The sequence below is a fragment of the Cyrtonyx montezumae genome, unplaced genomic scaffold (genome assembly GCF_038088225.1).
Source record: "Cyrtonyx montezumae isolate F1298 unplaced genomic scaffold, pur_monq_1.0 scaffold_3, whole genome shotgun sequence".
Taxonomy (NCBI): Eukaryota; Metazoa; Chordata; class Aves; order Galliformes; family Odontophoridae; genus Cyrtonyx; species Cyrtonyx montezumae.
Window position 1 is genome coordinate 139152136 of NW_027072034.1, and position 15038 is coordinate 139167173.

The following is a 15038-nucleotide window of genomic DNA, read 5'->3' on the forward strand; positions in this document are numbered from 1 at the left end:
CTTAATCTTCTCTTCTCTGAGAAATGACAGGTTTCCATTTTTGTCTTATGACAAGGCATTTTACAGTGACTTACGGCAAAACTAAGGAGCTTCTCCTTAGTGGTTATGAGAATTTTAGGACACTTGTTTCATCTGTCTTTATCTATTTTTATTATGAACTGCTACAGTAAAAGCTTCACTGGGTAGTAAAAAATAAATTAATGTCAAAGTAATTTGAGAATTTCCCCAAATAACTAGAATTCTGATTTTAAAGGGATAAATTTAAACAGGGTAATGTGCAAACCTCATCGCATTAGTTTTGAATTATGCTCCATGAGTTAATACTATACTGGTTACTTGTTTCCTTAGCAACACAATTAGAACAATATTTTGAAAAGGAAAAGATATTCTCTCCTTTCTATTGAACAAGCTGAACAAGTAACAAGCTGAACTGCCCTTCTTTGCTGCCCTATTCTTAATTTCAGTGAAATATTGGCTTTCTTTTAAATAAGAAAATTGCATTTCAAAAATCATGCTCTCTCAACATCATGGTCATTTTAACTAAGTAAATTGCTGAAAGATGTACATCTTTGACAAAATTTGGTTATCAGATGATCTGCTAAGAGCTATGATTGACCTTTCTGTGGTTCTGTTAATTTTGTTACACAGCTATGGCCTAATCTGAATATGTTATAGGGAGCTTGGTCTCATACCACAGTTCTGCCTCATTTCAGCTGCAGGCTGTAGCTGTCTGGTACAAAAAAGGCAGAGGGCCACAAGGATAATAAAGGGTGTGGAACACCTCACTTATGAAAGGCTGAGAGACCTGGGTCTGTTCAACCTTTAAAAAAGAAAACTCAAAGGGGATCTGATCCACATCTATAAATATCTAAGGAGCGGGAGGCAAAGGGATGAGGCTGGACTCTTCTCTGCAGTGTGTGGTGATAGGATGAGGGGAAATGGCCACAAACTGAAGCATAGGAAGTTCTGCACAAATGGATGTGGGAACTTCTTCACAGTGCAGTGACGGAGCAGTGGCACAGCTGCACAGAGAGGTGGTGGAGTCTCCTTCTCTGGAGATGCTCAAGACCCACCTGGACGCCTACCTGTGCAACCTGGGCTAGGGAGCTGCTTTGGCAGGGGGTTGGACTCCATGATCTGTACAGGTCCCTTCCAACCCCTACAATTCTGTAATTCTGTGATTCTGTCCCAGTAGGACAATACATCTCCCTCTTTGCTGTATTATAGATTGCTGTAACAGACGTGACTGGATTTTGTTTTCGTTCGTTACTGCTTGTGGTCAAGAGACCAGTCTTGCTGATTGGAGGCATAGGCCATGAAATTTGAATTCCAGAGTCTGCACTGAGCTGTATCTGATGGATGTGCTATAAGACCATGACAGAGGGGATCGGGGCATGGCTCCTAGAGGAGCTGTGTCTTTTTTGCAATGTGAGGATACACCAGAAAAAGATCTTTGAAGCCAGCCAAGCATTGTGGAAGACATGTACTTGTTTTTATAGTTCTAGTTTTGGCTGAACAGCAAAACTGTATGATAAAAATGTGAGAGTTATTTGCACTTGCAAATAAATAACTGAAAATTACTGTGGTGGAACATCATAGTCTCTTTACAGGGTGGAAATTGCCACAGAGAAATGCCGTTAATTCTGCACAGAATGGGTATGGAAAACAAAAGCACTTGGTTTAGCAGATCCTCTCCCTGTGCATATTCAGAAGCAAGTCTGCTAAATAAATCACTTAATAGGAATTTACTGGCTTATTCCTCACAGGCAAGTAGGCAGACAGTAGCCTGTTTTATCTGTGCATCGTCAGCAGATAGGTAGGCACTTACAAACTCCAAATCAGTTATAATGCATAGCACAACACCAGGATGTCAATGAGAATATAATCTGAACATGAGCTACTATATTAATAAGTGCCTGGTTTTTGTTAGTAAAGCTCTTATCCCTGCTAAATGGTGCATGTAAGGCAAAGGACAAGATTAATTTTAGATCCACTTGAGGTTGGAAGGCTGAACTGAGCTGATCTGATGAGCAGCTGATGAACATAAACAATCAGTATGACATTTTAACAGGAACTGAATGAAAAAAATAGTCTTTTTCCGTGAATGGCTGCTCACAGCACATCATCAGACATACAACTTCATTTTTGTTTTTCATTTCACACGCGCTGGAGAGTGTACCCATTAAGAGAGAAATTATACCAATATCTTCACAGCATTAGCACAATGCAGTGTGCCATTAAAAAGTGATGAGGTTTGGGAATAATGTGTATAGCTTGACTTCCCTGACTATTACTTAAGAATGTCTAAAAGTGAGGTATGTTAATGTTAATGGAAACTACCCTGCATGAAATGACATAAGAGCTCTGTGCCTTTTTATAAACACAGTAAGAATAAAAACACATACCATCCATTGACTGATACCACATCACAATATTCTGATTATTATTAATATTCATGTGCCCCAGTAATCTCGAGGGCTCTGGTCCATCAGTCTTGCTCCTATTGCATTCAGATGGAGAATGAAATCTGCTGTAGATTTCAGGAACCACAAAACATAACCCTAGTTGGCAGCCTAGAAGCAAAGGTATGTTGTCTCCTGAGCTGCCTGATTACAGGGGCAAAGTCCCTTTGTCCTCAGACAAATACATTTCTCATCCAAATTAGTTGTAGTTAGGAGTGTGCAAGAAACACAAGTTTTTGTCTTCTGTATTTAGAAATAAAGAACTTGTATTTAGAAAGAAAAGAAAGAGTATGGTTACTTTTTGTATGCAGCACTCACGCACTCACATATAAAGGGAGTGCAGCACCTAAGCTCCTGAGCTTGCAGCTGGAAAGAGATTCGTGGTGGATGCAAAGCTCTCTGCTTGCAGTTCCAAAAAGGATATGGTCTAAGCAGTTATTATTTTATATTTTCAGATGAGTCTGTTGGCTCCTTTCTACCTCTTGTATTCTACCCTCTTTTTCCCATATGGCAAGAGATGACTGGTGTTTTCAGTGTCCTGCTGCCTCTCCTTCTCATTCCCTTCATATTTTTCAGACCTGCAGCTCTCAATTGCTACCCCAGTGTGCTCCAGTTGGCATGGGCTGTCGAGGGACAGCACTGCAAGCAACATCACTCACGGCGGCAAAAACAATGACAGGACACACATCACCCATCTGCACTACTTATGGAGCCAAACCAATGGAGCACAGCTGTAAGCTAACAATACCTTACCCCAGAAATGATATGTGTTTCATAATACATTTTTGCTGGGAGTCAGGAACACAGAATGGAGAGAGGCTGGAGACCACAGCAGATGGAGCACTTAGACGTGTTCTATCTTTTATACTCGTGTGTTTGTTTCTGAGTTAGCCAGTCTTGTACACAGTTTGTGTATGAACTACTAAGCCTTTATGCTGATAACCTTTAGACTCGTAGATAAATAAATACAGATCCAGAGTCACCTCTGAATATTCAGGTCTCATGGTGACCAAGCTGTTTCCTGTTCCCATCCCTGTCAGATCCTATTCCAGACACACACACATAGTCTTTTGCACAGAGGCCTTCAGCTAAGTGAAGAATTAAGATATACTTTAGAACTAGCTGTCCAAATGTAGTTTCCTGTATTTCAGGACCACACATATTTTGATGTCAGGGGTCCTACTGTTCTCTGAGGGGAAAGAAAAATGTCTAACATAAATACTATTATTCTATCTTCAATGACTGACAAATCTGAGGCTTGAAGAAGCTATGTCTTGACAAAGATTATACAGAAATGGAAGGAGAGTGTGAAATCCCCCTTTTGCCACTAGTTACAATCTTAAAGACTCATAATTTGTACACTCACTATGTCATGGCATTTGCTATGAAGTACATAGATATTCAGAGATTTTAATGGAGTAATAAGAACTACACTTGTGAATATTCCCTGGAATCAGTCTATTTTCCCCATGTAATGAGATTTTAGAGACTGATTTTTCCCTGTTTTGTTTTTTTCTTCTTTTTTTTTTCCTCTCTGTTTCTATAGCTGATTCTTTTTGTGCAGACTATGGCAGTTGTAGGCTGCTATCTAGAGAGCTACATCACTTCCTAGACAAAGATAGCTTGCATAATTTTTTTATGAGTGGCTGTTTAATTACGGGCTGTTATTGTCTCTCATAATATTTGGAATCATTTCATGTATTTCCTTAGTATAAGCATGCAGCACCACATGTTCATGACCTTATATTATGCTGAAGAATGTGCTTATGACAGAATAGTCGTTCTATTTTATTTTTTTCTGAATTCACTACCAATCAGTGTTAAATTTGGTACGCTGACTGTGCACTTCTGTAGTTTAAGCTGCTTAGGTTTCTTCAATGATTTTACCTTCACCCCAAATGTCCTGGCTTAGTAATGGCTTCTTTTCCAGCACTTATAACATGCCCACAATGCATTTACCAGTAATTTCTCTCAACAATAGCTCTCTCCTACCATAGTTACTTTCTGTGTATGCAAATTATGACCGGAAATACTGAAGACAACAAAAAAGACTTGATAAAAAGCTTGGTTCCAGCCTGCTTGTTTTTATCTACTGTGTTACCTGACCTGGGGAAAAAAAAAGTAAATTACTTTCTTCATTACTTTTGCTACTCTAAAGCTCATTTTCCTGCTAACTGAGATGCAAAAGCACTTTATTAATTTTCTATATTCTTATTGCTTCCCAGGAATCAGGTGTCAGCTTCATCATACCACAAGGATATTCTTAAAGCTCAAGACCTTTCTGTCATCATAAAAGCATATGTGCTAGTCACGTCCTTAACACCTTTGAGGGCCTTTCTTCATTCAGCTGCTACTGTCTGGCATCCACCCAAGAAGAAGCACTTTTCTGTAAAGGTAAAATGTTTTGTTTCCTAGTTTTTGAACTTTTACAGACAAAGTAGAGACAGAAAACTAGGTAACGTTTATCTTCTCTTTTCCCCCTTCTTTATTTGCAATCATGAGCTAGCAGTAGTGGTTCATCTCTTGTACAGCTTTCATTTCTCAGAAAAAGTGGGGCTTGCTTCATGAAGGAGGGAAGAACTGGCCTGTGCAATGGGGGTTATGTGGGGCCCTGGGATTTTCTTGCTTCTTGTTTGGTTTTTTTTTTGGTGAAACTTCACAGCAGTTGCACAGTTGGAGTTTTCTTTAAAGCGCAGCTTCTGTATGCTCTGATGCAGTAACATCTCTTGCCTGGATGTTGACAGTGCTGTAAAAAACAAAAGTAAATATTTAAATTGTTTAGATTTCTTCTTTAGGTGCAGTAAAACTGAATGGATGAGTGTCAGAGCACATTCATATAAAGAGAAGGAAGTATTCTGTGGAGAGAGTGGCTTCTCTTGGTCTTTAGGTTTTAAGGAGGAGGATATATCCCATATGCTTTAACTCTGACTATCTCCAAAGGCCTGGAGAGACCCCTCTCCCTTCATGTCTAGCTTCCTTGGCAGTTCTGTGTATTCCAAACATATCTTTCAATACCTTTGTTCTTTTTGCAAGGAAATGTCCTTCAACATAGCAGCTCTTTTTGAAGGAACTACAGCTGTGCAGCTGCTCCTTTTTTATTTCAGAAGTTCACAAAGTAGCAGTGACTTCTTCAGGTGACATAACTCCTTCAGCAGCCATCTGAGGATGGGTGCACTTTGCTCATATATCACACCTGGGACAGGTGCAAGTCTTGTCTTTGAATCAGCATGAGTGTTGTGCCATCACTGCCAGGACTCTCGATGATGCTAATTATTTGGTATGTTCTATAATTTTAGCTCTGTGAAAGTTAAATGCATACTCTAAGCTCATGATCTAATTCTAGTTATTGATGAAACAGGCAACTCTAGCATACAGAACATCTCATTCACTTTAGACACTACTTTTGGAATGAGGTAGGTTTCCTTCTAGAAACATCTGTTTCTTTCCACAGGCTACGATGATCGTAGGGAACATGGCAAATTCTATATGTCTAAAATTAGATGAGACAAACCTACTTCCCTTTCTCTCTTCAGAATCCCATTGAAATATATTATTTTACAATTCATTTATAGGCTTAGGAAGACCAGTTGTCACCTACTTTCAACCCTTGGAAGTCAGTTTCATTTTGTGTATTAAAATATGAGAGTCCAATATCTGAAGTAGAAAGTACTTTGAAGGCTGACAGTCATTAATGGTTGTTATATGGCTCTGCAAAATAATCCCAACTGAGGGAAGTCTGCTGAAAGGGGAGCCAGTCATCATTTACGGAATACTTTGCAGTTGAAGAAGCAATAGAAAACACAGGTAGAAGCAACAGGGTGTCTGTAGTGGTTCCAATTTGGTTACTAGTGCTGTGGGGTTCTATCTCCCACAGCTTTAGATAGACTTGTCAAAATACAAAGAAATACACAAAAAGTAGAAATCACATTTATAATGATGAAGAATTTAAAATACAAATCAACAAAATAATGGAAAGCAGGTGTACAGGGCTGTCTTTCAGCATAATCAGTGCACACTATATAGCCTGTGAGGATTCAGAGGGACACTGAGAAATCACTCAGCAGCCAGAAACTCTACTGGGAAAATCATAGAGAGGCTACTGTGCTTGTTGCACAGGCACCAGGCAGGAGTCATTAGAAAAGATGGCATCAGTCAGGAAAGAGTATTTGGGAAAAGCGTTGAATTCAGTTGTGGATAACCTCTGGGATGAGATTACATCAAGTTTCTAGTAAACTCTGTTGAGCTACTCACTTGCTGCCAGCAAGATATACGGTGCTAACACTGTGATCTCCTCTCCCAGACTTTACAGTGGAGATAGGAATGTTTGTACCAGCCAAGTAATCTGGTTCAGAATGCTTCTATAAGCATTATGTTTTTGACAACTCAAGTGTGTAAGAATGGGTATAGTTATATTGTGAACATCTAGCATGTCAATAGTTGATAAAAACAGAAAGGATGTCTAAGATCTGTTCTTCCACTGATTGACAGAATATCCATTGGTGTCACTGGGAACTTATTGCGCCTATAGGAGAGACTTTGATCTTAAAAATCTGTTACTGTTTGATGTTTTTTTTTCTCCATCAGTGGCTGATGTACTACATCTTTTAAAATGAAAAGTATACTTTTAATCTGTTGAATTGTATCACAGATGTGCTGTTTTCAATAACATCGCATTTGAGCCTCTGTTTAGCAAATTTTCTTGTGCCAGTGTAATTAAATCATTATTGATAAGAAATGGATTCACAACCGTGGTTGAATTCCAGCTTTACTACCACAGACTAACGCAAATTTACTACTTCAAACTCAGTATTTTGAGTTTAAAATTTGATCTTCTGTGCAAAACAACCCTTTATGGTTGTGTATGTGGTATATATGAAAGATAATTTTCAAGGCTGCAGATGTGGTACTAAATGACACCGAATGATATAGAAAAACTGCGTAAAGACAAAAAATAAGTTTAAATTAGTTAAATAATACTGTATTCTCCACTGTCAGTAGACTGTTGTAAATAATTTTTATGACTCAGATTTGCTTACCCTAATCAGAGTGATAAGTCTTCATAATGACTTCTTGAATAAGCATTGGCCAAATGGCAGTTCAGGAAGAGTTTAAGGTACTTTTACTCACCAGCTGCCAGGGCTTTTTTTGGATTGTGCAGATTTTAGTACCTCAGTTCAGAAATGAAAAAAGCTAAATCCTGAACTGGCAAAAAGATTTTCTGTGTGCTCAAGGGGTGGCAAAAATACAACTCCGGATTTGGGCCCTGGTTGGGATGATGCAGGAAATGCAGTGAAGAGAATGGCTTTATGCCACACAAATGTTATGAGGCTCTCATAATAGCCTTATTTCCATGAGGAAATTTGGAAACTCTTTATTTAGACCATCTGTGCTTTGAAAAAATAATAATAAAATTGAAGTTTTCTATTTTGCATATGGTACCAATTAAGGGAGGGATCTCTGTGTGCAATAATTGCCTTCATATTAATCAAATATGCATGTGTATTGAACAAAAAGCTGACCAATGAATAATTTTCTATTTTATGGAAGCTGGTGTGTAAGACATTCATTTATGATTAATTCTCTCAAGGTTTAACACTCTATAAAGTACTTTCTTTGCTCAGCCATTAGCCTTTTCCAATTTGGTTCCAGTTCATAACAAAGGATGCACTTTTGCAGAATATAGTAGTGCCACACTGTGTGTCACCTGGGAAGATTCTTCTGTCTTGTGTGCTGCCTTGAACAGCCCCTTTGTCTCATTGTCCATTTTCTCATCAAAAATGTATGTTAGATTTCTTCTGGACTTGAATTTGTTGACTGATGTATGACCACAGACCTAGATAACCTTAGCTGAAACTATGCTTTTAAGTAATTTTTGGGTTGCACAGCAAAGTAAACACACTAAACTGAAGCTGTTTCGCAGAATCATAGAATCACAGGATGAGTTGGGTTGGAAGTATTTCAAAGATCAACTAATTCCAGCCAGATGGCACAGTTGCCACCCAGATCTTGCTGTGGTGTAAACCACCGTAACTGTCACAGCCATTCTCGTACATTCTCTTTCTTGTTCTTATATTTGAAAAATTGAGGAAAGAAAAATATTTATCATACTTGACTTACATACAACTAAAACTGGACCCTCAACTGTCCAAGAAATGTATCTTTTAATATGACGTGGAGGTCTGGTTTAGAGGAGATTGCTGATAATTAGGTTACAGTACTGCCCTCAAGTGGCCAATTTTGATACAATTACATGTAATATTCACATATTTTTATTTTATATGAAAGAGAATGCAAACATTCATGCAGATAAAAATAAAAATTGTTAGAAACAGCAAAAAGTATCGGGATTTTTTCCCTTTGTTTTGTCTTAGGATTACCCATTCTTGCTCTGTCACTTAGCAAGAGCAAGTGCAAAAGAAAATTATCATCAGCTCTTAATTAGGTTGCAGGCTTATTTGAGAATAAAATTAAATTTGTACATTAGCTGTTGTAAGAACTTAGTGCACACATTTCACTGTTCTTTCAAATTGCTTGAACAGAGATTCTTCCTGAGATACTGAGCATAATATAATGGCTCTAATTTATCTCCTCAAATTATTTAGAACCCTATAATTTCTCTCTTCACTGACAAAAGAAAAGAAGTCTGTTTGGTCTGGGGAAGATTAAAGATATACTTAGCCTGACATTTCTTTTCAGGCGTAAAAGGTTCTTATATCTAGGCAGACTCTACCCATTTCTAGTAACCTGCAAGTTAAGACACACTAAAGTGGAAGTGGAATATGTTCATGTTTAATAAGCTCCAGTGGACTTCTGTGCTGTGAAGTTCTCTACCCTCTTCACTTCTGTGTCAGGCACTTAAAACTGTCAGTCATTGTACAAATAGAGTCAAAATTCTTCCTTAAGTTCTTTTCTACTCTTTTCAACATGAACATCACAGTTTCTCTACTAAGAGCTCTAGACTGATTATTCTTTATAACAAGTAGATAATGTCATAAATAAGTCTTTACACTCTTAAAGTGCCTTAACTCTCTGCTTTTTTTCTAGTCCACAGATCCTTTGGCTTTTTATTCCAAGCAACAATATAAACATGCCTCTCTTTTTCCCAGACCTATCTCTTTTATCCTGATTCATTTTTTCCACTTGCCTTTCAGCATCTCTTAATCACTTCATCTGCTTCTCACAACAAACTAAGAAATGTCATTAGTAAATCATCATTACTTTCCCCCTAAGGAATTGATGCTGTGTTGGGAAACCATTCTCAGCCCAGTCCCATTCAAAGAACCTAATTTAGTTTCAGCTGAAGCTAGCGAACATATTTTCATTGACACCAATAATCTTTGGAATTAATTTTAAGAGCAAGGATCTTTAAAAATTTTTTAGATTATCTTTTCTCTTTTTTTTTTTTTTTTCACTGGTAAAGATTTAAAATAAGACATTCTGGAGCAAGTACTGAAAGTAATGGAGATTGTCCACTTAAACTTGATAAACAAATAGAGGCAAGATAATTATTTTGTCCATTGATGTTAGATGCCCTTTCTTGACAATAACTTATGTAAAAAACAGAAAGTATTCATAAATGGGAAATTTATTTGTAATAAGGCTGAATAACATCCTGACTTTCCCCCTCATCAAGTGCCATGTACAGAGAAATGGCACAACATAGCAATAAACTGGGGCTGAAATAAACAGGACTACCTAATGCTAACATTATCAGCTTGTGATAAATGACTACAGTTTTCTCTGTGAAGTATTCTAGAACTATTGCTTTTGATTATTGGTACATTTTTCTCCCATTACCTGTATTGCAATTTTTGTAATGTATTGTGGTCAATGGTGAAATTTGCCTGTGCTGGCAAGTAATACAGGAAATAGTTTCACTGCAAAATATTGTTTTTTTCTCGCCTTCTGCATGGAACCAGTCTATATTCTTGCAGGCACTTTAGATATCTAGATGCATCTGTACATATAGTCAAAGGGAATACTGTTTGTGTCTAAAAGAGTATTTCTGTATCTGTGAGCAACTACTTACATCCCAAAGTATTTGGAGTTAATGAAGAAATATCACTAAATATGGATCCATTAAGAATAATGACTACAAAAAGTGAACTGAAAGTACTGAACAAGTTAGAAGAGATTGACTGAATTAATTCAAGTGAAAACATCCTTGGCTGTTTTCAAAGAGAGGTGATTATAGCAAGTCTTTTGAGAACCTGCAAATCCAACTGTTCAGGAATACTGCAACAGCTCTGATGCATAGTAGAGAAATTTGGAAAGAACACTGATATTTCAAAAAGAGACAACTTTTTGTAAACTAAAGATCATGTTTTACTTTCACAGAAGTAAATCTTACTCTCAACTATGATACTGATAACTTTACCTTTCATCTAGTTTTAACAACTGCAACCAAAGGCCATCAAGATCATTTTAATATGTGCTCATGCAAATCCTGTAGAATATGATGCCTCAGATCTTGAAGTCTAAACCTCAGAATTGCCCTGAATTACTCAGTAGTTCCAATGATCTTTCATCTTCTGTCTGCCTGCCTCTTGTGTAGGTTCAGAGCTCAGCTAGAACTCCAAAAGTGGGACACCGTTTCAGGAAAAACTTATGATCTTGCGTTATTCTAACAGAATCAGGATAGAAGTGGTTAATTGATTATATGTAATTAACTGGCAGCTGGTATTGATAGCATACTCAATATCACTAATAGAACAGACAACTATGATATTAAACACTTCAATAATGTTAATAATGTTAATAATGTTCTAAACATCCTCCTGTAAATAACCTCCTGAAGTTCTAATCCCACTCACCCAAATGCTCACCCACTCCTATGCACCCCAGTCCCCCAGGCAGCAGTGTTACATAGCCTCATGCTCCTGGGGTGCAGTTCTCTGCTTGCACACAACTCTGTCTGGAGAAGTGGGAGCTCAAGATCTGAGTGCAGCCACTTCATGTGCACCCACATAGGACCCATGCCAATGCTGACAGCTCAACTAGACTCTATGGTCCAGGAAAAAACTGTGGTGCTGGCAGGCTGACTTCTGGCTGTGCCTGGACAGTTTTGCTTGCTGCTGTTTCTGCTCCAAATCCTCTTTCCCCCAGCCCACCCCACTGCAAGTACTCATGCTTTTTTAATAATATTTTTTCAAGCTGGCTCCTTTGTAGTGTCCTGGTTGCTGTTTAATCTTGCTATTGGTTTATCATCATCAATTTAGGGCAAAAACCCTGCCAGACCATTTTGTATATTCCAGTCACGCAAGTTTAGTAGATAAGATTTTTGTCAAGGGTGGACTGCATGAGCTTTCCCAGGATTTATCTCCTTTCTGTCTTCTGTGTCTCATTTAGATTCCTTACTAGAGGAACACAGCAGTTTCAGATTGCAATTAATGTCTCCATTTTGATACATCTACCCCAGGATGTCATAATTCATGCTCTTGACGTGTCTGTATTGTGCAATGAAGTAAAAAAAGAAACCTAAACATAAACCACAGTCTTGTAGGGTGGCATTCCTCTGCACGTTTTGACACCCAAGTGAATGGTCTGCATGTGTTCTGTGCCTATGAACTCCTATTATAATTAACAGTATGTTAAGTCATTGAAGGTGGGTGTTACAAGTTTGCATTTATTGTCATTCCTAAGGTTGGTTAAGGAAAAGCTTCCTTTTTTTGACTTGTCATGTGGCAAAGCTGTGCTAGAAGGGAGCTTGCAGGCAACCCCAGAAGAATTGCTACAATTTGTTTTTCATTATAGTAAAATTCCTCTACATTTTCTGCAGAGTGTTGGAGTCTGACACCCAGTGCACGCAGTGTACGTGCCATGTCTGCTCCTCAGCGTGCTCTGAATAAGCCTCTTAAAATAAAGGAGTGGAGGTGGGAGAAACTGGGACATAGCTGTCTGATTTAATTTATACCTTTCTGAAGCAAATCCTCAGCTAACTATTCAGCTGGCTGCCCCAGGCTGCCCCAGAATCTCTCTTAAGAAATTCATTTGTGCAGAACATGCCAGAGGAAAATCTTTTGAAGGGAATTACTAAGCTCCATACCATGCAGCCCTATGAATGGCACACTCCTCCACTCTCCTTTAGTGTCCATGAGTCTGTTCACAAAGCTTGTAAATGAAATCATATTTTTATTCAGTCTTTCAGGCCATTAACTGGTGATTCCATGTATTTTTGAAGAATCAAAGGAATCCATGTTACTGAAATCATAAAACATATTTTCATGACTTCTGATCTTTAAAAAGTAAAATTCAAAGTGGGTAGAGAAAAAAGCGTTTTAAATTTGTTACTGTTACCCATTTCTTCTCCCAATGGCTTATCCTAAAGCAAAAATAGTCATCAGTGAACTAAAGGTCAATGAGTTAAAACTCATCTTAATTACATTTCTAGTTCAGTCAGCCTTTGGAGAAAGTGCGTATTTGATCCATGTACTTTGACTAGATTTACACATTCTCTGAAAGGTATTACATAAATATGTGGAATGTACCCCTGGCTGTATGCATCCAGCATGCACATGGACATTTCCAAGCTCCTGAGAACTCTTGTGATTCCGTACACAGTGGTGAAATTGTACAGTGTGTATGTCCATCTGTACATTAAGTTTTACAGCCTACTAAAATTTAATCCCTATTCCTCTGCTCAAAAGTCTGCCAGCCAGAGGTCAGCTTTCTCACTGACTAAATTCCTGTGATTGTCACCAGTTTTTTCCATTCCATTCTGTCTGTGCTGCTTTACATCAGCAGTCAATAACGAGTTTGAATCCTTCTGGGCAGGTGGTCTGTTTCCTCTGACGGTGGGAGAACGTGCCTCAGTATTCATCATCTGTATGCTCAGTGACTTTAGCATTCTGTAGTTGAACAGAACTAAGCATTGAAAACTCAAAGTTGCTATATTTATTCGTTTTTCTTATCCCCAGTCCATATATTCTACATTTTCCCTATTAGGTGCTGAGAACCCTGTAGAATCCAGGAGAGTCAAATGTAACCTGAACTGGTTTGAACAGGATTTTTTCATGAACGGAAATTGAACCTGAAGCATTTTTCTGTTGTCTTCGTTGGTCCTGAACCAAGCTGTCTAAATATTTATTTTCAGTCATTGGCTTAGAATAAACATTGTCCTAAAACCTGATATGCTATAATGAGGACCTGTTGAGCACAGTTGTTTTTTTTCTAATCTGCCCGAGGAGGGCTGTAACTACAGTGCAGGTCCTTGGAGAAGCCAGTTTTATTTCAGTGTCTGCTGTGTTGGAAACAGTTTGCTGCTTTATCCAACAGCATGTTGTGAGTGCAAACAGGGCAAATCAGCCTGGCTTTCAGCAGTTCTGGCTCAAAATACATGCGCTGCCTATCCTTTGTGTTCAGGTATTTAGGAACCAACTGATGGAGGTGTGCAAATGTTCCAATGGGCTTTTTCCATCCCTCTTGCTGTTCCTTCCAATAATTGCCCTCCGTCTCTCCTTATAAAATTCTGTAACTCCTTATGTCCCCTGTGCAGCAAAGCAAGTCAGCTTCTCACTTAGCCCCTCGAAACCACTGCAGGCATAGGAAATGATAGGTAAAAGCTTGTCTAGGAGGAATGTAAATGATGTATAGGATCCAGCACAGATGCTGGAGATAGCTGTCAATGTTAGCTGAAGAACCTTGTGGTCTCTTCCTGGTGAGGTGAATCTTCATTCTTAATTTCTTATTTCACGTGAACTGATTAATAAATTGCTGTTGGACTTCACCAAATCTGAACTGGGACAATTTCAATCAGAGATAAATCTGAATTGGGTCTGATATGAAAATTATGCCTCCTCATGTTCTGAATCCTTGTGCTACTTTATGGGAGAAACAAAGCTGGGTGTTCTTAGGCTTCAGGAAGCAAGTACGTCTGCTTGCAGTGAAATGTAGCGCAATTTGAGGATGTGCATCATCTCTTTCTACATTGCAGTTCTGGGGCTCTTTTGCCCTAGAGATTCATGGAACTGCAGTACACATGAAAACTGCAGCATAAAAATACAGTGTAATGTAATTCAATATTGCAACATGATGCAAATAGCCAAATGGTAGAGCTGAGGTTATATCTGCAACCTTTATTTATAATTTCCTGGCAGTCAGAATTTTATTTTGTAATTTTAGTAATATATATTGCTAATATTTTTTTCCTACTGGCATTTCAAATGACTTTCTCAGAAGTAGAACGAAGAGTCCCAAGCACTGCAAAACTTCCACCCAGATCTGTTCACAGGGAAAATTTCTTAGAGTTGGCAGTGGTTGTTTGAATAAAACCAGATGTGATAAGAACAGATAGGCAGCCAGACCAACTTCCTACCTTTCAATTATTTACCAGCACAACAGGATTGAGCTACTGGCACTGAAGAGAACAACCAGCAAAGGAGGGTCAGTATTATACTTGAGTGCTTTTCATATCTGGCAGTAGGCAATACAGGGTTTTTTAAAAAGGAAAGTGGAAAATGCTTATTACATTTAATTGCAATATGCTGCCTGAAGAAAGTGTAAGTTAATCATTCATGCCAACACAAATGAGTATGCTTGGCAGTATTTCTGCTCACAAGGGGAGTCTACAACACTGTC

The 15038-nt window shown here is 38.3% G+C and overlaps 1 protein-coding gene across 2 annotated transcripts in view; it reads left to right on the top strand.

The window, feature by feature from the left end:
- CPED1 (cadherin like and PC-esterase domain containing 1) overlaps window positions 1-15038 on the top strand; it is a 135869-nt gene that overhangs the window by 40033 nt on the left and 80798 nt on the right. For both annotated transcript variants that reach the window (XM_065743500.1, XM_065743501.1), the window contains exons 5-6: window positions 3039-3195; window positions 4688-4856. In XM_065743500.1, the coding sequence (XP_065599572.1) occupies window positions 3039-3195; window positions 4688-4856 (326 nt within the window). The remainder of the gene's footprint in view (window positions 1-3038; window positions 3196-4687; window positions 4857-15038) is intronic.